Below are 24,973 nucleotides of genomic sequence, written 5' to 3'. Positions count from 1 at the left end.
CGAAGAACACCATCCCAACCGTGAAGCACGGGCTTGGCAGCATCATGCTGTGGGGGTGCTTTGCTGCAGGAGGGACTGGTGCACTTCACAAAATAGATGGCATCATGAGGAAGGAAAATTATGTGGATATATTGAAGCAACATCTCAAGACATCAGTCAGGAAGTTAAAGCTTGGTCGCAAATTGGTCTTCCAAATGAACAATGACCCCAAGCATACTTCCAAAGTTGTGGCAAAATGGCTTAAGGATAACAAAGTCAAGGTATTGGAGTGGCCATCACAAAGCCCTGACCTCAATCCTATAGAAAATGTGTGGGCAGAACTGAAAAAGCGTGTGTGAGCAAGGAGGCCTACAAACTTCACTCAGTTACACCAGCTCTGTCAGGAGGAATGGGCCAAAAATCACCCAACTTATTGTGGGAAGCTTGTGGAAGGCTACCCGAAACGTTTGACCCAAGTTAAACAATTTAAAGGCAACGCTACCAAATACTAATTGATTATGTAAACTTCTGACCCACTGGGAATGTGATGAAATAAATAAAAGTTGAAATAAATCACTCTACTATTATTCTGACATTTCACATTGTTAAAATAAAGTGGTGATCCTAACTGACCTAAAACAGGGAATTTTGACTAGGATTAAATGTCAGGAATTGTGAAAAACTGAGTTTAAATGTATTTGGCTAAGGTGTATGTAAACTTCCGACTTCAACTGTATATAGTATGTATAAGCTGGAAGTAGAGGCCTGAGCGTTGTTGTTCACTAGTTTACTCCAATTAGGGAAGGGGTGGTGGGGTTGGAAAGTAATAAAGGGAAATACATTTTTTTAAAGGATATGTTCAAACGTTTGGGGACACTTAGAAATGTCCTTGTTTTCGAAAGAAAATTAATTTATTTGTGTATTAAAATAACATAAAATTGATCAGAAATACAGTGTAGACATTGTTAATGTTGTAAATGGCTATTGTAGCTGGAAACGCCAGATTTTTTAATGGAATATCTACATAGGCGTACAGAGGTCCATTATCAGCAACCATCAGTTCTGTGTTCCAATGGCACGTTGTTTGCTAATCCAAGTTTATCATTTAAAAAGGCTAATTGATCATTAGAAAACCCTTTTGCAATTATGTTAGCACAGCTGAAAACTGTTGTGCTGATTAAATAAGTAATAAAACTGGCCTTCTAAGAGACTAGTTGAGTATCTGGAGCATCAGCAATTGTGGGATCGATTACAGGCTCAAAGTGGCCAGAAACAAATAACTTTCTTCTGAAACTTGTCAGTCTATTCTTGTTCTGCTATTCCATGCGAGAAATTGCCAAGAAACTGAAGATCTCTTACAACGTTGTGTACTACTCCCTTCACAGAACAGCGCAAACTGGCTCTAACCAGAATGGAAAGAGTGGGAGGCCCTGGTGCACAACTGAGCAAGAAGACAAATACATTAGTGTGTCTAATTTGAGAAACAGGCACCTCACAGGTCCTCAACTGGCAGCTTTATTAAATAGTACACACAAAACAGCAGTCTCAACGTCAACAGTGAAGAGGCGACTCCGGGATGCTGACCTTCTAGGCAGAGTTGCAAAGAAAAAGCCATATCTAAGACTGCCCATCTTAATCTTTTCTTTTTATTTATATGTTAAGCAAATGTTTACTCCTGAACATATTTAGGCTTGCCATAATAACGGGGTTGAATACTTGACTTATTTGTTAAACATTTTGAAAAACATAATTCCACTTTGACATTATGGGGTATATTTACACCATACCCCTTAATGTACACCAGTGACAAAAAAATTCTAAATTTTATCAATTTTACATTCAGGCTGTAACAACAAAATGTGGAAAAGGTCAAGGGGTGTGAATACTTTCTGTAGGCACTGCACCTACAGTAGAACATTTTAATATGTTTTAGTGATGTCAACTTTATTTCTCAACTCGTAATATTGAGCAGATTACACTCACTGAAGTATCTGACAAAGCGAATTGGCTACCAGTGCGGCAAGTGCTGCTGGCTAGCTATAGATTGAGAGAAGACATGAAATACCCAAAATGGTGGCATCACACATTGTTATTTACTTAATGGAGCAAAAAAAATATTCATTTGATTAACAGAACACTTTTCTGAATTCAAAACAGACCCCCTGCAATTGGACAAGGACATTTTGAGACTTTCCACAAATCGAGGACGAAGACCATATCGCCAAGCTAAGGCTGGTCGAAAATTCTCTATGCTACACCAAACAGTACCTAACCTGTAATTCCCATTATAATGGATACCAATTTTCGGGGGTTAAATCACATTATCTGGTGTTACAATCTGTAGCTAGTTGCTGGTAAGCTTTCTTGACTTGAAAACTAAATGGTTGCCAATACATGGCTAACATTTGTTTAACCAGCTAAACAGCTGCTCTAAGCGAAAATGTGTTTGGAGTTACCCTTCTAGCTAATAGGCAGTGTTTTCCAGAGAGACATCAGGGACTGTAACATACTGTTTCACGGAATCATGGCTCTCTCGGGATATACTGTCCCTGTCCATACAGCCAGCTGGGTTTTCAGTTCATCGCGCAGACAGTAATAATGAACTCTCCGGGAAGAAGAAAGGCGGTGGTGTCCGTTTCATGATTAACTATGCATGGTGTGATTGTGATAACATACAGAAACTCAAGTCCTTTTGTTCACCCAACCTAGAATACGTCACAATCAAATGCCGACCGTATTACCTCCCAAGAGAATTCTCCTCTGTTATAGTCACAGCCGTATATATATTCCCCCTCAAGCAGATACCACAACAACCCTCAAGAAACTACACTCGACTTTGTGAAAACTGGAAACCACATATCCTGAGGCTGCATTTATTGTAGCTGGGGACTTTAACAAAGCAAATTAGAGGAAAACGCTACTGAAGTTCTATCAACACATTGACTGTAGTACTCGCTCTGGAAAAACACTAGACCACTGCTACTCCCCCCTTTTGAGATGCCTACAAAGCCCTCCCCCGCCCTCCCTTCGGCAAATCAGATCACGACTCCATTTTGCTCCTCTCTTCCTATAGGCAGAAACTCAAAACAGGAACTACACCCGTGCTAAGGTCTATTCGACGCTGGTCTGACCAATCGGAATCCATGCTTCAAGATTGGTTTGATCACGAGGACTGGGATATGTTCCGGGTAGCCTTTGAGAATAACAGACGTCTATACTGACACGGTGACTGAGTTAATCAGAAAGTGTATAGGAGATGTTGTTCCCACAGTGACTATTAAAACCTTCCCAAACCAGAAACCATGGATAGATGGCAGAATTTGCACAAAACTGAAAGCGTGACCCATCGCATTTAACCATGGCAAGGTGACTGGGAATATGGTCAAATACAAACAGTGTAGTTATTCCCGAAGTAAGGCAATCAAACAGGCAAAACATCAGTACAGAGACAAAGTGGAGTCGCAATTCAACGGCTCAGACACGAGACGTATGTGGCAGGGTCTACAGACAATCACGGATTACAAAGAGAAAACCAGCCACGTCGCAGACACAGATGACGTCTTGCTCCCGGACAAGCTAAACACCGTCGCCTGCTTTGAGGATAACACAGTGCCACCGATGCGGCCCGCTCCCAAGGACTGTGGGCTCTCGTTCTCTGTGGCAGACGTGAGTAAGACATTTGAGCGTGTTAACCCTCGCAAGGCTGCCGGCCCAGACGGCATCCCTCAGAGCATGCGCAGACCAGCTGGCCGGAATGTTTACGGACATATTCAATCTCTCCCAGTCTGCTGTCCCCTTTTGCTTCAATTTGTCCACCGTTGTTCCTGTACCCAAGAAAGCAAATGTAACTGAACTAAATGACTATCGCCCCGTAGCACTTCTGTCATCATGAAGTGCTTTGAGAGGGTAGTTTAGGATCATATCACCTCTACCTTACCAGACACCCTAGATCCATTTGAATTTGCTTACCTCCCCACTAGGTCCACAGACGATGCAATCGCCATCGCACTGCCCTATCCCATCTGGACAAGGGGAATACCTACATAAGAATGCTGTTCATTGACTATATCTCAACCTTCAACACCATAGTACCCTCCAAGCTGTGCAATTGGGTCCTGGACTTCCTGACGGGCTGCTCCCAGGTGGTGAAGGTAGGAAACAACACCTCCACTTCGCTGATCCTCAACACAGGGGCCCCACAAGGGTGCGTGCTCAGCCCCCTCCTGTACTCCCTGTTCACCCATGACTGCGTGTCCACGCATGCCTCCAACTCAATCATCAAGTTTGCAGACGACAACAGTAGTAGGCTTGATTTCCAACCATGATGAGACAGCCTACAGGGAGGAGGTGAGGGCCCTGGCGGAGTGGTACCAGGAAAATAACCTCTCCTTCAACAAAACGAAGGAGCTGATTGTGGACTTCAGGAAACAGCAGAGGGAGCACGCCCCTATCCACATTGACGGGACCACAATGGAGAAGGTGGAAAGCTTCATGTTTCTCGGCGTACACATCACTGACAAGCTGAAATGGTCCACCCACACAGACGGTGTGGTGAAGGTGGCGCAACAGTGCCTCTTCAACCTCATGAGGCTGAAGAAATTCGGCTTGGCCCCTAAGACCCTCAGGAAACTTTTACAGATGCCCAATTGAGAGCATCCTGTCGGGCTGTTTCACTGCCTGGTACAGCAAAAGCACCGCCCGCAACTGCAGGGCTCTCCAGAGGGTGGTGCGGTCTTCCCAACGCATCACCGGAGGCACACTGCCTGCCCTCCAGGACACCTACAGCACCCGATGTCACAGGAAGGCCAAAAAGATCATCAAGGACATCAACCACCCGAGCCACGGCCTGTTCACCCCGCTATCATCCAGAAGGCGAGGTCAGTACAGGTGCATCAAAGCTGGGACCGAGAGACTGAAAAACAGCTTCTATCTCAAGGCAATCAGACTTAAATACCCTTCACTAGCCGGCTACCACCTGGTTACTCAACCCTGCACCTTAGAGGCTGCTGCCCTATATACATAGACATGGAATCACTGGCCACTTTAATAATGTTTACATACTGCTTTACTCATCTCATATGTATATACTGTATTCTATTCTACTGTATTTTAGTCAATGCCACTCCAACATTGCTCGTCCTAATAGTTATATATTTCTTAATTCCATTCTTTTACTTTTAGATTTGTGAATTGTTAGATACTACTGCACTGTTGGAGCTAGGAACACAAGCATTTCGCTACACCCACAATAACATCTGCTAAATGTGTATGTGACCAATAAAATTTGATTTGACTTAGTTTACACACTTCCTCTTCCTATGATAATGTGGGGAGGTGAAAATAATAAAAACACAATCTACCAACCTATTAATTTTAAAATGTTGATTACTTATCCTTTCCATTATCATTCACCTGATAAGTCAAGTCAACATTTTTTATTACGTATGATGGGGGTCCCTGGGTTGCCGGATTGCTTGGGAGGGGGTACCTGGGCAAGAAAAAGTTGAAGACCACTGCCCTAATACAACGCAGGCTTGCAGAAAATGTGCTAGTTTACGGAGATCAGTGTAATTTGGAATCCAATCATAGAGAGAATATCCAGGAATTGGGAAATTGCACCATTCACCAAATGTGGAAGGTATGGAAAATTAAACTGGTACAACCATTTCAATATTAGGTGAAATATGCTCAACCACTAACTAGGGACGTGCACGGTTATTTCAATATCCGAACACTAATAATACTAATTATAGGCCTATTTTAACACTGAAAAGGCTTTTTCTAAATAAATAAAAACTATCCATGTGACATTGTTACAAGGATATACCATGACATTTCAAATGATGAATTTAATAAAACAACAAACCTTTCAATGTAGTTTATGACGTGCACTGTGCGCCCCATAAAAAGACCGGTAGATAACCGGTAGCCTTCAGCTGTGTAGCTTGTTGTTTATGTTGTCCAAGCAAAGCGGCAAAGAGGCTCAATGTGTAGCAATGCAATGCAAGATGGAGTACAATTACGGAAATAAAAGTTAGCGAAATGAGAAGGAGTAGGCTACAACAAGCAAACGGGTAGGTTTTATCTGAATGGGGTTGGGGGAAACGCGCAGCATGTGGCCTCAATTAGCCTAGCAAGCTATAGCTGACTTAGCTAGCTAGCTTCTCTAGGCTACTCCAGTTAAGACAGGCACTGTTATATGGGATAATAAATAACATTGTGGCTGCTACAAGTTAGCTATTCTTGGCTGTAGCAGAGTTGCCTTGGCGTATCTCTCCCCTCAGTCTGCTCGCTCCCATCTCACACACAACGCCCCCGCCGCAGCTACATGTGTGAAGTTACTGCCTTGTTGATTTATGTATAACCTGTATCACTGAAGATTTACACACACTAAAAGTAAATTCCACACAAATGTTTAGTGACCAATGACTATTAAATCCTCTCATTAAAAAAATACAAAATAAATAGATAATAATAATAATAATAATAATAATAATAATAATAGAGTAGAATTTCACTCTACCTTTAGTATTTTTGCTTAATTTAGACACAAAAACAGATTGGGTGAGAATAAAGAGGGAGTCATTGAATGAAAGGAGCAGACAGGAATTGAACCCTGGTCTCCAGTGGGGAAGTATTTTGCATTTACAGCATTATTCCATGCTGTTCAAATTAAAACAGCTTTTACTTAATCAATAGTTTTGCCTAATAATGGATGTGCATTAAAAAAAATGGCAGCCCCCATGCACTTACCACAAGTCTTGTTGGCTAAGTTCGCCATATTGTACACATTGCTCACTGTTACTCTTTTTTTGTATTGTCATTAGCACAGTATACATGATCCCAATTTTAGCTCCAAGACGCTGCCAATCCTAAAAACAGAAAAAGTAGATTGTGCTGATTTATTGGTACATTGAACCATGTAGCGCCGTAGTTTTAAACTGTAGATGGTGCTAAAACAATGACATCATATCTGAATTGACATCCTTATGCAGCTTTGCCATAGGATGGTTTAATATTTATGATAATGTTCTACAGCTTTATGATTATGTTTTAATATGAAACATATTGTATTGTATTATTTTATAAATTGTACATGTTATACAAATTCCAAGGTTCCTGAAAGGCTTAATTCAGGGTGCATTTAAGGTTTGCAGGAATATTACTTCCAAAAATGTAATGGTCAAATTTGTCTTTCGAACCCGTCATCCATTGGAGGTAGTTGGCTTGAGTTTTGCTTGAGTTGAAAGAAGTAAAAGGAATTGAATTGAGTGAATTTTTGTGGCACAATATTGAATTCGGAATTGTAGTTTTGAATTTACTTAGAATTTGAGAGGAAATGAACTGACTCTGAATTGAACTGCTCAGGAATTTTGAATTGAAGGAATTTATAGGGATAGCGAAGCGAATTGGAATTTAATTTGTGGAATTGACCCAAACCCTGGCCATTGAAGCCCGGGTCACAGGAGCAGACATACAGACAAAGATAGGACAGACAGACATACTCTCGTGGCAGTAAATGCCACTGAATCCCTGGTCTCTAAGGTTTGGTGGTATCCAGATTTTCGGACCGTCATAACGATTCTGTACCATACCGGGGTATACGGTATTACCGGAAGTGCACACAAGGGGCTAAACTATTTATTTTTGACGCACAAAACAATTTAGGCAACAGGGACCTTGATCCTGGAGGGGATTGAATGTCTCTGCTTTAACCAATACGCTTGATCTTGACATCTAGCCACTTAGCTAGTAAGTTAGCAAACCAAATGCATTGCTGGAGCCCTGAGCTGGATATAATTTGACACCTTAGATTTTTTTATAGTTATACTTAACTTAGTTATAAGCAGTGGCGTAGCACTCACCCCCGCGAGGCGAGGTACCCTCAACAGTTTTGAAAATCATACCGTCGGTATTTCTAAATACCCCAGTATACAGTATAAATGGTATATTGCCCAAGCCTACTGGTCACAAGAACAGATGTACAGACAGCAGACAAACAGACAAATAATAGACAGACATCGAGAAAGACAGACAGACACACAGTGGTACGTACTTTCGTGGCAGTAGGTGCCGCTGAAGCCGGAGTCACAGGAGCAGGTGAAGTTGCCGTGGGGCTGGCTGATGCAGCGTCCCCGGGGGCCACACACGTTGGATGAGATGTGACGAACGCCGCCCTCGGCCGCAGAGTCGTTGGTCGCCATGACAATGGTGCAGCTGTCAATTACTGAGAGAAACAAAAAACAGTAGGGATGAATGAGGTGTCTGCCTCTATCTGCTCCGGTGTCTAGTTTCCCCTAGGTACAGATCTAGAATCAGCTTCACCGCCCGAATCCAAATCTTAACCATTAGTGGGGGAAATGCAAAACTGACCCAAGATCAAAGTCTAGAGGCAACTCCATCATAGTACTCTGAGGCTCTGGCAAGTTCACTCTTAGTAACTGATTTGGAATCAGCCTTTTCGATTTCCATTCGGGCATTATGTATAGGGAACAAAACAACAAAAAACGGTCCAGAATCAGTAACCGTGTGTGGCTCTACCTTGGCAGGGGGTGGTCCTGCAGTGGTCCTTGAGGTGGGCACAGGTCTTGCCCTCGTAGCCATCGGGACAGGCGCAGTAAAAATCGCCCGTCAGGGCATGGCACGGTGCCTCGTTCTCACAGGGGATGGGCTCACACGGGTCTGAAGGAGACCAACCTGGGACCTGCAGGGGAGGGAGGGAGAACGTTCACACATGCAAGCATGTACACAAGCACGAATGCACAAACAAGTACACATCCGCATGCACACGTACAAACACGTTTCGTACTTTTATTTCATCCACTTTATGCAAGTACTTCAGATAGAATGAATCCTTGCCACCCAGTACGGCCAGAAATGGTATAAGTGAGTGTGAGAGTGCGGGAGAGAAAGAGAGAGTGTGTGAGAGAGGCCGTTCTTCTTTAAGTATATAGATAAACACAGAGGGGTAAGCTGTGGAAGCCTGACATAAGCATAAGCTCAAAGGTACCTAAAGTGTGTGTAGTTTTAATTAATGTAACTTTCATTCAACCAGGTGACCCTCCGTTTAAGAGCCATCATGGACACCGCAGTGACATGGCAGCAGCTCCAGTTTCTACATTTTCTCTGTGTTCTCAGGACATCAAGAGTAGGAAAATTCACAACTAAAACCGCACTGTAAACCATGGGGTCCCACTCACTGCCATTTAAGGCACTGAGTCTGTCAGTAGTGTGGTGTAACGGGGTGGGCTGATCCACTTGGGTCATGGTGCTCTCACACACGCACACAGATTAATACACACGCACACACACAAACTCAGCCTGCACAGACACACGCACACACACAGATACATGCACACGACTTGTTTATTTGACTTTATCTGATGGGGCAGAGATGTATTTATTCTATTCTGTTTAAAGGCTTCTCCGAGTGCTGTGGCCATGAAAAGTATGTGTGGGATGTAAACTGACGGGTCTGAGGGCTAAAGGCTGGGACAAGCCCCATAAAATCTAAGCCCCTCCTCAGAAGAGGAAGAACACTAAAAGAACACCGTCTTTCGAACAGACCATCCAAACCCACTGTGACCAACTGTAATGCACGTCTCAAATGCCCGATCCCAAATCAACTCAGTCAAATTGGTTTGCCGAAGGACATAGGGGGTGTTAAAAGGGTGGGATAGGGGTGTGCTATCAGAGATAAAGGAGTGTCATAGGTATGCCAACGGCATAGGAGTGTCATAGCACCCAAGAAAGCAAAGGTAACTGAACTAAACGACTATCGCCCCGTAGCACTCACTTCTGTCATCATGAAGTGCTTTGAGAGACTAGTCAAGGATCATATCACCTCTACTTACCTGCCACTCTAGACCCACTTCAATTTGCTTACCGCCCCAATAGATCCACAGACGATGCAATCGCTATCACTCTGCACACTGCCCTATCCCATCTGGACAAGAGGAATACCTATGTAAGAATGCTGTTCATTGACTATAGCTCAGCATTCAACATCATAGTACCCTCCAAGATCATCATTAAGCTCGAGGCCCTGGGTCTGAACCCAACCCTGTGCAACTGGGTCCTGGACTTCCTGACGGGCCGCCCCCAGGTGGTGAAGGTAGGAAACAAGACCTCCACTTCGCTGATCCTAAACACTGGGGCCCCACAAGGGTGTGAGCTCAGCCCCTTCCTGTACTCCCTGTTCACCCATGACTGCGTGGCCAAGCACGCCTCCAACTCAATCATCAAGTTTATAGACGACACAACAGTAGTAGGCTTGATTACCAACAATGACGAGACAGTCTACAGCAGGGTTCTTCAATTCCGGTCTTGGAGGGCCGAAACACTGTTTTTTATTTCTACCTGGTAGTTAATTGCACTCACCTGGTGTCCCAGGTCTGAATTAGCCCCTGATTAGAAGGAGAGGATGAAAAACAGAGGTGTTTCGGCCCTCCAGGACCGGAATTGAAGAACCCTGGTCTACAGGGAGGAGGTGAGGGCTCTGGGAGTGTGGTGCCAGGAAAAAAAAAACTCACTCAACGTCAACAAAACAAAGGAGATGATCGTGGACTTCAGGAAACAGCAGAGGGTGCACCCCTCTATCCACATCGACAGGATCACAGTGGAGAAGATGGAAAGCTTCAACAAACTGAAATGGACCACCCACACAGACAGTGTGGTGAAGAAGGTGCAACAGAGGCTCTTCAACCTCAGGAGGCTAAAGAAATTTGGCTTGGCACCTAAAACCCTCAAACGTTTTCAGATGCACAATTGAGAGCATCCTGTCGGGCTGTATCACCGCCTGGTACGGCAACTGCACCACCCGCAACCGCAAGGCTCTCCAGAGGGTGGTGCGGTCTGCCCAACGCATTACCGGGTGCAAACTACCAGCCCTCCAGGACACCTACAGCACCCGATGTCACAGGAAGGCCAAAAAGATCATCAAGGACATCAACCACCCGAGCCACTGCCTGTTCACCCAGCTATCATCCAGAAGGTGAGGTCAGTATAGGTGCATCAAAGCTGGGACCGAGAGACTGAAAAACAGCTTCTATCTCAAGGCCATCAGACTGTTAAACAGTAGACAGACTAGAAATCACTGGCCACTTTAAGAAATGGAACACTAGCCACTTTAATAATGTTTACATATCTTGCATTACTCATCTTATATGTATATACTGTATTCTATACTATTCTACTGTTTCTTAGTCCATGTCGCTCTGACATTGCTCGTCCATATATGTATATATTCTTAATTCATTCCTTATTTAGATTTGTGTATTTTGGGTATATGTTGTGAAATTGTTAGATATTACTTGTTAGATATTACTGCACTGTCGGAGCTAGAAGCACAAGCATTTCGCTACACCAGCAATAAACATCTGCTAAACACGTGTATGTGACCAATAAAATTTGATTTGATAGGAGTGCATAGGTGTGTCATAGGTATGCAGTACAAGTGTAGTAGGCAGGCAGGGGTGAAAGTAAGCCGGTACGTCGTCCCAGCAAAATAAATAGTGGGGGTACGCCGTACCGGTAAAACATGAGCCTATCACAATAATTCAAACAAAATGTAAAGAAAACTGTAGGCTATTACACCATTATTTAACATTACCGCATGTCAGCCACATGAAATATGAGCGAATTGTCTTGAAACCGGATGGTATATGCTCAGAATTGCATTGTGGTTAGATGAAAACACTTACATTTTGCCAAGGCGGAGATGAGTTGCCGATACAGAGATGCAGACAGCAGTGGATGCATCAAGTGTAGGCCTAATGACAATCGCAGAATGTCATTACAATACCCATAGGGATCATATGAAATAGGGATTCTAGGCCTATGTAATTCTATGATTACACCTAGGCTATCAAAAAAAAGGTGTGCAAGCGCTCACACACATAGGGATTCCCGTAAGAAACTAAATCTACTTTCACCCCTGGGCATATGAGTTTCATATGTATATTGTACGTGTGTAGTAGGAGTGCATAGTGTCATTATGTATGCTGTATGAGTTTAGCAGGAGTGCATAGGGATATCATACGCATGTTGTATTAGTGTAGCAGGATGTGCATGTGTCATATCATTGCAGTACAAGTGTAAAAGGAGTGTCATATGAATGCCGTATGAGTGTAGTAAGTGTCATAAATATGTCATATGATGGTGATAGGAGTGCATAGGAGTGTAATAGAGCCACAATTCCACGATAGGCATAAATGTAGCTTCTCAATGACCTGGAGTGACTGAGTGGGCACCGGGCCATAGTAGAGTTGCCTCATTGAAGAGGGTTCGTATTTATAGCCTTTTACGCCAAGTACAGGACTGGGCTCGCAATCAGTACTGTCTGCCGTTCAGTCAAAGCAAAACAGCACAGAGCTGTATGTGTGTATAATTCTAGGAGTGAGTGTGTCAATTATTTTATGCAGGAGGTATGCGTTTTGACTGAATTCAGGACATACCTGTGTTTTCAATCTCACCGTAATTGGACTATATACAGTCTCTCACAAAAGTGAGTACACCCCTCACATTTTTGTAAATATTTGAGTATATCTTTTCATGTGACAACACTGAAGAAATGACACTTTGCTACAATGTAAAGTAGGGAGTGTACAGCTTGTATAACAGTGTAAATTTGCTGTCCCCTCAAAATAACACAACACACAGCTGTTAATGTCTAAACCGCTGGCAACAAAAAAGTGAGTACACCCCTAAATGAAAAATGTCCAAAGTGTCCCAAAGTGTCAATATTTTGTGTGGCCACCATCATTTTCCAGCACTGCCTTAACCCTCTTGGGCATGGAGTTCACCAGAGCTTCACAGGTTGCCACTGGAGTCCTCTTCCACTCCTCCATGACAACATCACAGAGCTGGTGGATGTTAGAGACCTTGCACTCCTCCACCTTCCGTTTGAGGATACCCACAGATGCTCAATAGGGTTTAGGTCTGGAGACATGCTTGGCCAGTCCATCACCTTTACCCTCAGCTTCTTTAGCAAGGCAGTGGTCGTCTTGGAGGTGTGTTTGGGGTCGTTATCATGTTGGAATACTGCCCTGCGGCCCAGTCTCCGAAGGGAGGGGATCATGCTCTGCTTCAGTATGTCACAGTACATGTTGGCATTCATGGTTCCCTCAATGAACTGTAGCTCCCCAGTGCCGGCAGCACTCATGCAGCCCCAGACCATGACACTCCCACCACCATGCTTGACTGTAGGCAAGACACACTTGTCTTTGTACTCCTCACCTGGTTTCCGCCACACACGCTTGACACCATCTGAACCAAATAAGTTTATCTTGGTCTCATCAGACCACAGGACATGGTTCCAGTAATCCATGTCCTTAGTCTGCTTGTCTTCAGCAAACTGTTTGCGGGCTTTCTTGTGCATCATCTAGAAGAGAAGAGGCTTCCTTCTGGGACGACAGCCATGTAGACCAATTTGATGCAGTGTGCGGCGTATGGTCTGAGCACTGACAGGCTGACCCCCCACCCCTTCAACCTCTGCAGCAATGCTGGCAGCACTCATACGTCTATTTCCCAAAGACAACCTCTGGATATGACGCTGAGCACGTGCACTCAACTTCTTTGGTCGACCATGGCGAGGCCTGTTCTGAGTGGAACCTGTCCTGTTAAACTGCTGTATGGTCTTGGCCACCGTGCTGCAGCTCAGTTTCAGGGTCTTGGCAATCTTCTTATAGCCCAGGCCATCTTTATGGAGAGCACCAATTCTTTTTTTCAGATCCTCAGAGAGTTTTTTGCCATGAGGTGCCATGTTGAACTTCCAGTCACCAGTATGAGGGAGTGTGAGAGCGATGACACCAAATTTAACACACCTGCTCCCCATTCACACCTGAGACCTTGTAACACTAACGAGTCACATGACACCGGGGAGGGAAAATGGCTAATTGGGCCCAATTAACGGCTGTGTGTTGAGTTATTTTGAGGGGACAGCAAATGTACACTGTTATACAAGCTGTACACTCACTACTTTACATTGTAGCAAAGTGTCATTTCTTCAGTGTTGTCACATGAAAAGATATACTCAAATATTTACAAAAATGTGAGGGGTGTACTCACTTTTGTGAGATATATATCAGTCTCTAATTGGAGGGTCAGATTTCAATTTGCTCTGTGTGTGTCACCAAAGGACCAACACTTTAGAGTAAACTGGTCCCAAGACTTCAGCCTTTGAACCCAAGGCTCACCTCACACAGTTCCCCGGAGAACTTGGTCGGGCACTCGCACACAAAGCCATCCAAAATGCTGTGGCAGCGCCCGCCGTTCTGGCAGGGCCCACTGGCACACCTGTTCCGCTGGATCTCGCAGTGCGTGCCCACAAAGCCTGACGGGCACTGACAGAAATACCCCCTGGGACCTTCCTGAAGAGAGAGCAAGATGGTGGGAAAAGATAGATATAAATGACAGATCTAACACATGAGAATCCTATAGGACAGGGTTTGACCTGCTAACAGGTCAAAGGGCAAGTTGAATACAAGAGAAAGAACTTGACAGTATGTGATAGATATCCAGTTATCCATAGGTGAGCATGTCCTCTAGGTTTCAGTCTAAGAGCCTTCTTAAATCTCGATTTGGTCATGTCATACATATAGTTCAGAGTTGCAAATTTTACATGAACATTTACAGAAATGGATGAGCAGATAAAAAAAGAATTACATTATTAATTTATTTTCTGTGTGGCATTGAGTCATGAGGCCACAGAGAAGGGCACCTACCTTACACGTTGCTCCATTCTGACATTGGCCGTGGCAGCCCTTGACATCTGAGGTAGGTGAGAGAAAGATGGTTACACACAGAAGGGTTTTTAAATAACTATAGCATAAAAACAGATCCACCATTTTAATGTGCAATCAAGGCAGGTGTTTTTGTTAATGAATCGAAGATGGAAAGTTAGTCCATGGTTATTCTTCAATTATGAACAAAGCAAACATACAGTGCCTTCAGAAAGTATTCACAACCCTTTAAATGTTTTCCACATTTTGTGAAAGCCAGAATTTAAAATGGATTCAATTTAGATGTTTGTCCCTGGCCTACACACAATACCCCATAACGTCAAAGTGGAATTATACTTTTCATTTTTTTAACTTCAGAAGTAAAAATAAAACAAGTCACATAAGTTGCATGGACTGTGTGCAATAGTGTTTAACATGATTTTTGAATCACTCCCTCATCTCTGTACAACACGCATACAATTATCTGTAAGGTCCCTCAGTTGAGCAGTGAATTTCAAACACAGATTCAACCACAAAGACCAGGGAGGTTTTCCAATGCCTTGCAAAGAAGGGCACCTATTGGTAGATGGAATAAAAGCAGAAATTGATTACCCCTTTGAGCATGGTGAAGTTATTAATTACACTTTGGATGATGTATCGATACACCCAGTCACTGGAAAGATACAGGCGTCCTTCCTAACTCAGTTGCCGGAGAGGAAGGACACCACAGGGATTTCACCATGAGGCCAAAGTAATACACTTTTTGTCATGAATCCAATACAACACATTACGGAGTACCACTCTCCATATTTTCAAGCATAGTGGTGGCTGCATCATGTTATGGGTATGCTTGTAATCAAGTTTTTCAATATAAAAAAAGAAACTGAATGGAGCTAATCACAGGCAAAATCCAAGAGGAAAACCTGGTTCAGTCTGCTTTCCACCATACACTGGGAGATGAATTTACCTTTCAGCAGGAAAATCTACCATGGAGTTGCTTAAATCTACTTTAAAATCTATGGCAAGACCTGAAAATTTTGCACAATCCAGGTGTGAAAAACTCTTAAAGACAATTTATGCTTGATCCGAAAATGTGGTCGGATGGTGTGACACAATTACGGAGCCTCCGGAGGCACGCAGAGGGAAAATTGAGCTCCGTACCGCATCGGGCAATTTTTTTTACAATGTGGAGGGCTCCGTATAGCTCCGCATTGACATGATTGCGCGGGAGGTCTAGTATAAACACAAACTCACTTCCTTGACAACTTCTTTCACAACAGCTCTGCGACGCGCAAGAAGTATAAATGCCCTGACTTCTGAACAGGTCGTATAGTAGTAAATGCTGTACGGCCACTGTAGACATCGGATTGACCATTCAGCACCTTTTAGAGACTTACCCAGAAAGACTCACAGCTGTAATCGCTGCCAAAGGTGCTTCTACAAAGTATTGACTCAGTGGTGTGAATACTTATGTAAATTAGATATTTATGTATTTTCATTTTCAAAACATTTGCAAACATTTCTAAAAACATATTTTCACTTTGTCATTATGGGGTAGTGTATAGATGGGTCTTTTTTATATAGTTAATAAATTTTGGCTGTAACACAAAATGTGGAATAAGTCAAGGGTTATGAATACTTTCTGAAGGCACTGTATGCAGTTGACAAGAATCTATACCCTTCATGCAATAAAAACCACAGAGGCAAAGTTGGTGAGTTTTGCAGAGACAGCTAGGGAGACAGTGGCCACTTTAGAAAGTGACAAAGCCTCGGCCGGAGGTGACAGTGCTAGAACGTGCCAACGAGACGTGGCCCAAAGCCACAGCGGTAAGATCAGCAGCAAGAGTGAAAATAACGAGAGAGAGAGCGAGAGAGACGGTGATGACAATAAGGGGGAGACGAATACTGACTGATGTCACAGTTTTGTCCGGACCATCCTTGAAAGCAGTCGCAGTGATATCCGCCAATTAGGTTTTTGCAAGAGTAAGCGTTTACACACGGTTTCCCCACACACTCATTCGCATCTGTGGAGTCAGGACATAGAAAGGGGGGAGGGAGTCAGAGTCAACAGGTAAAGGGAGGAAGAAAGGAAAGAGAGAGGTAAGAGGGATAGAGAGAGGTGAGAGAAAGATGAGTGGGAGAGAGAGAGGGGGAAGAAAGAGGTGAAAAGGCACATTGAAGCCCCACCACCAACACATCGGCACAAAGGAGTCCAAGAATGAGTCTTCTTGTCAGTCTCTTCCACTTATAACGAATTACAGTAAAGCACGGTACCAAACCCCTTTACAATACAAAGGATTGTGTAAAGCTCCCCTCATTATTGGAAACTGGAGGGATTTTTTTTCTAAAAGGTGTATTATTCTATTCACAGGTGTCAATGTTCTGATCCTGATGTATAAGCCTATACTATTGGTGGGAGCAATACACTTAGCATTGTCCAGTCAGCCATTTCAGTCCAACAAGAAGAAGAGGTTCCACTCTATCCCTGAATCCTAAATCAACCCCTAGTCCCCCCTCCTACGCGCTCCTGTAGATCTGAAAGGCAAATATGGCAGGAACTCTACCCAGGACGTCAAGTTGAAGTAATTCCCATATTGCTTGAACCTATTAAATTATCTAAATGAGTGGCATAGAGTCGCAGTCCACAACCTCCCCCTTCCATCTCCATCCATCCTCTCTCAACTCCCTCTTTTCCATTTGTTTGGGCCTATCCCGCAGACACCATTATAGAGTCACAGTCCCCAACCTCCCCCTTCCTTCTCCTCCACCCGTCCTCTCTCAACTCCCTCCATCCATCCACCCATCTAACTTGTTTGGGCCTATCCCTTCAAAAAAAGCAGATGACAACTGAGACACTAATATTTTTAAACCCCCCCCCCCCCTCCAAAAAAATAAAGCCTTGCTGCATATTAAATATTCAGGAGGGGGGGGGCCGTCCCCGGGGAGCATGGCCAGTCCGCTCGCACACCTGTACGAAACCCGAACATCCAACGCTCAGGTAGTAAGGGGAGACCAGGTTACGGTTCCAGCTCCGTAAGGGGAGACTGCGGGCTGGGTTTTGGGTTCCCTCCCCTCCCCGAGCTTGTTTCCAGGTCATAATCCGCTTCCTGGCACACCACACTCTGCTTCCTCTCATCAGGTATGAGTGGATAAATAAACAAACGTAAATAAACAAAGATAAAAAATGTGACGCGGGACTCTGGTCACAGACAACAGCACTCATGATATGGGTAGCGGTTGCCAAGCAGTTTCCGGTGTACATCGCTGTACTCTGAAGGCACTAGGATCGTGTTGCAGACAGTAGGGGGGCTGAGAATAAGTAAGGCCCAGTGCACTACTTTTGTGAAAAAATAAAACAAATAACCCGTGCTATATCGGTCCACTAATACAGGACTAGTAAATTCCCAGTGCACTAAAAACACCCCTACTTCCTGGGGCTATGGAAGTAACCATTGGTAATAGTCATGCGAGTGGACTCTCCATTGATCGATGAATGGGTGTACTTAAAGGGATAGTTCACCCAAACGCTAATATTAGCGGTTGGCGGAAGTAGCTAGTTTAACAAATCCAAAGAATGGTCGAAATGTTTAAACTTGTATTTTCTCCTATATAGACATACCCTATGTGTTTTAATAAAATAAACTATATGTAGGCTACTGAGCTTGGCTGATGCTTTAAGCACACTGTGATTAAATAATGAAGACACACAAATAACTAAAGAGCGAGCCAGAGATCAAGATCGCCTAACCAGAAGAAAGAAAACCTGTTCCGGACCCAGCTGCTGCTGGCCTTCGCAGATTTAGCCATTAAGTTCCTGAAGTTGCCGGTAGATAATAGGCTACACCATTTCTACTTGGAGTGCCAATTTATCTTACCATTTCTACCAATCTGCGTACCAGTTATGATTTTCATATGCACATTTTCGTGGAACAGTTTCATTTAATTTATAATAAAGTCTTCGTATCTCAATCACTATAATGTGGTTAATCAAAATTCTAAAAGTAACTTCTATTGTCAACTATGTAAATATAGCCTACATAAAACCAGCAAATAAAAACATTGCAGCATGCAGGTAGAAAATAGCCTGATAAAAATAAATATCCTATAAATCACCAAACAATCAACCAGTTGACTAAATGGGGTCAGCCCTATTTTAATGGATTGTTCTAAAATCATTGTAGAGTCAGCTACGATCGTAACATGATTGGATGCACCACTGAGACACTCATGCAGTCTGTTGATTTGGGTGGGGTGTGTGATCCGGGGGTCTTACCAATCTGGCAGGTCTTCCCACCCCACTGTGGGGGGCACACACACTCAAAGCCGTTCTCCAGATCGATGCATGTCCCACCTTGGGCACATGGACTGGAAGCACATTCGTCCATGTCTGAGTAAAACCAAAAACACACATAAAATTAAATAAACAACAGCACAAACACATGACCACACATATGGCATACTATACTAAGTCAGTGTTCAACATTTTACAATACAGTGTTTAATATGAAATAATGTGGTGACCAATTTCGATTGAATAGAACCTCTAGTTTGTTACATCACTCAGAGAGTTATCTCCTATCAAAGTATCCAGTAACAAATAATTTCTATAAACACAATGGTCCTGTGTGGCTCAGATGGTTAGAACAGAGTGCTAGCAAGGACAAGGTTGTGGGTTCAATTCCTGCAGCGATCACATAGTAAAAATGCAGGCACTCAATGTACTGTTAGTCGCTTTGGATGAAAGTGTCTGCTAAGAGGCATGTATGACATTATTATTAGATAATCACCTCCCCTATATAAAGGATAAAGGTTGCAAAGTTCCGGTAATTTTCTCAAAATTACCAGGTTTACCAAAAATCTGTTGGGAAGATTACAGGGTGTCCTGCTAATTCCGTCCTGATTCCAGTAAACGTCCAACCAGGATAGTATACCCAAATATCAAAACGCTACCCTTCGCTACAATTCACCTTCGGCATCTTGTTAACGCGTACCTGAGCTCGCTAGTGCAGAGGCATTGGCTAACTGCGTTTAATTATTTTAAAGTGACCCCAAAGCCTATTTTCAGGAGCTTGTTGCCAGAGAAAGCATCAATAGCTGTTATAGCAGCACCACATTCTAAGAGTCTTACGCAGTCACTGAGAAAGAGGTAGGGAGTGAGAGCGAGGAATAAGATGGTTAAAGGGGGGAGTCCAAGTTATGAAGGCGAGAGAGAAAGAGAGACATGAATGAGATGGTTAGAGGTAGAGTCAGCGATGGAGGAGAGGGAGAGAAAGCAAGAGAGAAAGAGAGAACACAAAAGAAAAATAAAGCAAGAGCGATAGAGAAAGCAAAAGAGCACAGAGAGAGAAAGCAAAAGAGACCGAGAGAGAAGAAGCCTGTCATGGTAGCGTAACGTGATTAGCTGCCATTAAAGCCCTATCCTTGCACTTCTGATACGGGCATAATGAAAAACACACAAGCAAACACACAGCACTTCTGCAATCGTATAGTCACACTCCATCACCAGTGCAAGGCTTTAGGCCAGACAGCCACACACACCTTCGAGGGCTAGGGAAAGCATGGGGGGGGCGTGAGTGCCTGTGTGTGTGTCAGTAACGGGGGTGGAGAGAGAGAGATGTGTTCTATGGAGAATCCCACAACGATGAGAGATGGATAAGAAGTGGGCAAAGACACATTCCCAGTGCCACCAATGCAGCCTGGTTCAAAGGGAGGGCAGATTATGCAAATCCCCCCCTCCTCCGGGTGAGTCTTCTGCCTGATGGGTGTCAGTGGGGTGTCTAATCCTGGCCCCTATGAAGCCGGGGCCCCTCACAGAAACATGCATGCACGCACACACACACACACACAGACAGACAGACAGACGCTACTGCAGGGATGAGTTACAGATATGGAGGGCGATGAATAAACAGAAAGAAGGGGTGTTCTTCTCACCGTTGGCGCAGGTGGGCCCCTCCCATCCCGGCGGGCAGTGGCACTCGAAGCCAGACGGGACCTCATGGCACGTGCCGCTGTTGGCACACGGGTTGGACACACAGGCGTGCTCAGCTGTAGAACACACACACACACGTGCAGATACACAAACACATCACTATACAAACGAGCAGGTCAACATCTGGGAAAAGTCCTCAAGGGGTCAAAATGGAACAGGTCCTTTAAGGTCACCTGGAGAACCTGTGAAAACAGAAGTGGTAGCTAGGAGCTAGGGGAAGAGGGCAGGGGGGTCAACATGGAACGGGCCTTTAAGCCCATCCAAAGTATTTGTGAAAAACAAGGAGGTAGCCAGCTAGGAACTAGGTGAAGGGGGCAGGGAGTAGCTGGGCCTTTTAGCCTTTTTGAGTAGTAGCTTGAATTCTGTGTCTCACCTATCTCGCAGGTCTTGCCAGAGTAGCCGTCGGGACAGGCACAGCGATACTCATCCGGCTCCGTGTTCATGCATGTGCCGCCGTTCACGCACGGCTGGTATCTGCCACAGTAGTTCAGATCTGGGCATGCACACACATGAAATACACACAGATTATGAACGCCAAATCAAACCCACATCCCTATCATTCTGGTTCTCTACATGCTAGCAGTTGTGCAGTCATCCTGGGCATAGTCAGCATACACAATTCCAGCCCCTACCACCCACTTTGTGTAGATCTGAAATGACTGGAAAGGTGTAAGCCTATCTGAAGGAAAGATGGAGCTAAAGTATTCCCATATAGCCAATACAGCGCATATTTAAATACTGTTCAGTTCTACAAAAAAGTATTTGTCTACAGGCTAGGGGAATTTAGATTTGGAAAGCATACACTGGGTGCGTCCCAAATAGCGCAAAAGGGGTGCACTATAAAGGGAGTAGGGTGCCATTTGGGACGCAACCAATGTCAGCCAACACCGTACACTTCCGTAGTACTATGTATCGAGCCATGAGGCTGTTCTGTTTTTCCCCCTAAAGGACTTGTGAATAAATAAAGAGGGATCAGACCCCACTAGGGACCTCTGGGCTTCCTCTCATCCTAGAAAGCACTCAGTGACGGAGGGCAGAGGGAGGATTGGGTGTCCCTATGGCCACTACAATAAGGGCTTGACACCAGTATCCTGTTAGCGGTGACACTATCACTATGCTAACGTCACCCTAAGAAGCTCGACAGACTGTACACAATGATTCAGAGTGTAATGAAGTATGTGAATGTCATTTTTCGTCACAAAATGGGTGTGTCCTTGTAGTACGTAGTCCTGCCTATAGGCTTCGCATCAAATAAGCGGTCTATTTTGCATTGATAACCAAATATAATCTCAGCGACTGTTCAAACTATACACCAAACATTGTAGCCTTAAAATCCCCCCAAAAGGTATTTTGTTTAGAAGTAAAAAGTACATGATTCTAGGCTGTTTTGAAATGGTAAAAAGCTGCAGCCATGTACTTTTTTTCTCTGAGGAAAAATTATGACATTCTATTTATCTGATAAGGGAGCTAATATATTCAAGCAGCATATCAAACTGAGATAATGTGGTAGGAAACACTGGCAAGTATAAAAATATTTGCCAGGGAATATTACTTATAAATCTGATTATTTCACATAGGGGAAATGTGGGACGCTAAACGGCTAGCTTGCTTGCTGATTTTAGCCAGCTAGCTAGCAAGCTGCTAGCAGAGTAGCCTACTGGCAGGCAAAAAACAAGGTAATGTAAAACAAACCTAAACTTTCATTACATTTAGCTATTATTTAAATATGCAGTTGGTTTTCTTTCAAATTAGCTTAGAGTAGTGATGTTTTCAAAGTCAGTCTTCTTTGCCTTTACCACAAAATGGGAAGACAACACTCCCTTGTGAATGTTGCCATTTGGGAGGCTAGGAATGCATGGACCGGCAAGGTATCATATTACCAAAAGGTATGCGTAAAAAAATTAAAATAAACGGACTCCCCCCAAGCGCACACACGTATAACAACGGAGTGAAGTAAGTGGAGAGATTAACACAAATGTAGAATTACTACTATGTGCTAGTTGTTTATGCTAACAGCTAGAGGGATGTCCTCTGCTGTAACCATCAGTATCAACTCAAATAAGGGCCCAACACCAGTATCCTTTTAGCAGTAACGCTAACACCACGCTAACAAAAATGCAGCATTACTACTATTACTATGTAGTAGCCATGTTATGTGTTTATATAACTATGCTAACAGCTAGATCAGGGTTCTTCAATCCTGGTCCTGGAGGGCCGAAACACCTCTGTTTTTCATCCTCTCCTTCTAATCAGGGGCTAATTCAGACCTGGGAAAACCAGGTGAGTGCAATTAACTACCAGGTAGAAATAAAAAACAGAAGTGTTTCGGCCCTCCAGGACCAGGATTGAAGAACCCTGAGCTAGATGGACGTCCCTTTGCAGTAGTCACCAGTATCCATCTCCACCACTCATTAGTAGGGCCTGATTGTTTGCTCTGGTTAGAGGTTTCCTCTAGGATTAGTTTCCCCTCGCCAACTCTTAAGCTTAAGTATTACAAGGGGTAAAAAGGCAAAACTGATCTTAGATCATTGTCTATGAGGCAACTTCATAAAAATAGTCAGGCTTTGTGCTCGGTGTCCCGATAGCGATGGAATTTAGGCTTACGATTGTTTTAACGATGGATTTTTCCCCACAACGGCCAAAGATGTAACATGCGTTCCCCAAAACGCAGACAGAACGTTCGCTAAGTGCGTGGTTAAGGCAGTGTCGATACAGATAGGATCGAAAGAAAGGTAATGCTGCTCTCAGATTAGCTTTCTACATGAAATTCTTACCTTAACATTCCAATTCCACAATACGGACGATGGGTTAGCTCCTAGAAATATATCATCACCTATGGTTGCAAATATTGAGGTGGCTTACTCTAATGCTTACCCTATAATAACATACTAAATCAATATTTGGCACATTGCGCACATGTTGTTACATATCATGAAATTGAATCAATTTCATGTTCAATTGAATGAACATGAAATTGATTTCAATATTATTTAATTATATAGGCATGTGTAGCCTATACTGTAGGCTATTTATCTTTTAATGCCGTCATCTCGGTTTTCCTTTGAAGCATCTTTTTATCCTTCGCTTGTTTATAACAATTGCAACGACATTGGCAACTATAGACTTGTAGTCAAGTAGACAGATAAACATCTTGATTCTATGTTTAGCTGAGATTTTCTGTGTATAAAATGAAGCGGTAGGGAAAAATGCATCTAATGACGGACTGAGCTGTTCTGAGGCAGTCGGTAAATAACAAGCAATTTCAAGTGCAACTATAGTAAATGGTTTTGAGAAACAATGCTCCTACAAAAGGTTCTCACGATAAACTTAGCCTTAAGATGCATTTGGGAAATCAGGCCGTTTTGTACTTTAATTCATGCATTATGTATAGGAAATAAAGCAACATAAACAGGTCCAGGATCAGTCACTAAGGGGATAAGGTTAGTCTCCACAGCAGCCGGCAATGCTGACGCCACAACAAGCAGAAAACATGCTTGTCGTAAGAGGCAGTAATGCTATTTGTCACGGTGCAATAGTTTTGCTTCGCTGGCACTAGTAGGCATGTTCTGGTCATGGCAGCAATGTTCAAACATCTAGTGGAAAGCCTTCCCAGAAGAATGGAAGCTGTTATAGCAGCAAAGGGGGGACCAACTCCATATTAATGCCCATGATTTTGGAATGAGATGTTCGACGAGCCGGTGTCCACATACTTTTGGTAATGTAGTGTGTGCGCGTGCGTATATACTCACACACAGACAGTTTAATATGCGCATACAGTTTAAAGTTTTCATAAATTACATCTAAAATTGGTCATGCTCAGTCCTTATTCCACACCACTTTTCTGTTACATGCATCAGGTATTGTCGTCAGACCTCAATCCCAAATCACTGTGAAAGATTGGCATCTACCTGGGTGGAAACATCCCTTTTAAAATGTACAGTATTTGACTTGATTTCACTTAAAATACAAGCCATTGTGTGTATGTGCGCGTGTTTGTATGTGCGCCTATGCCTTACCTTTGTCACAGAGCAGGCCTCCCCAGTTGCGCTCACAGCTACATTGCCAGGGGTTGACACAGGTCCCATGAACACAGCCTGGGTAGGGGACACACTCGTCACAGAACTGGCCCTGCCAGCCATAGTTGCACCTGTGGACATCAAGGGCAAGCGCCATCAACACACGCGTCATGTTCATTAAGGCATGCAATGGAAAATGTGTTTTAACAGAATGAGCGTTTCTCATGAGACAAGTCCAGGTAGTCAGTGTTTCAGTACATTTTCTTCTG

The 24,973-nt window shown here is 43.6% G+C and overlaps 1 protein-coding gene across 2 annotated transcripts in view; it reads right to left on the bottom strand.

Annotated features, from left to right (window-relative positions):
- jag2b (jagged canonical Notch ligand 2b) overlaps positions 1–24,973 on the bottom strand; it is a 104,004-nt gene that overhangs the window by 28,029 nt on the left and 51,002 nt on the right. The window contains exons 6-14 of one of the 2 annotated variants that reach the window (XM_041864812.2): positions 24,705–24,835; positions 21,062–21,181; positions 20,631–20,744; positions 18,973–19,086; positions 16,610–16,723; positions 14,703–14,749; positions 14,175–14,348; positions 8,521–8,683; positions 8,036–8,206 (exon numbers count right to left, since the gene is read on the bottom strand). In XM_041864812.2, coding sequence (XP_041720746.1) covers positions 8,036–8,206; positions 8,521–8,683; positions 14,175–14,348; positions 14,703–14,749; positions 16,610–16,723; positions 18,973–19,086; positions 20,631–20,744; positions 21,062–21,181; positions 24,705–24,835 — 1,148 coding nt within the window. The remainder of the gene's footprint in view (positions 1–8,035; positions 8,207–8,520; positions 8,684–14,174; positions 14,349–14,702; positions 14,750–16,609; positions 16,724–18,972; positions 19,087–20,630; positions 20,745–21,061; positions 21,182–24,704; positions 24,836–24,973) is intronic. The other variant, XM_041864813.2, reaches the window with a different exon arrangement.

The sequence above is a fragment of the Coregonus clupeaformis genome, chromosome 36, assembly GCF_020615455.1.
Source record: "Coregonus clupeaformis isolate EN_2021a chromosome 36, ASM2061545v1, whole genome shotgun sequence".
Taxonomy (NCBI): Eukaryota; Metazoa; Chordata; class Actinopteri; order Salmoniformes; family Salmonidae; genus Coregonus; species Coregonus clupeaformis.
This window is presented reverse-complemented; position numbering and strand designations above follow the sequence as displayed.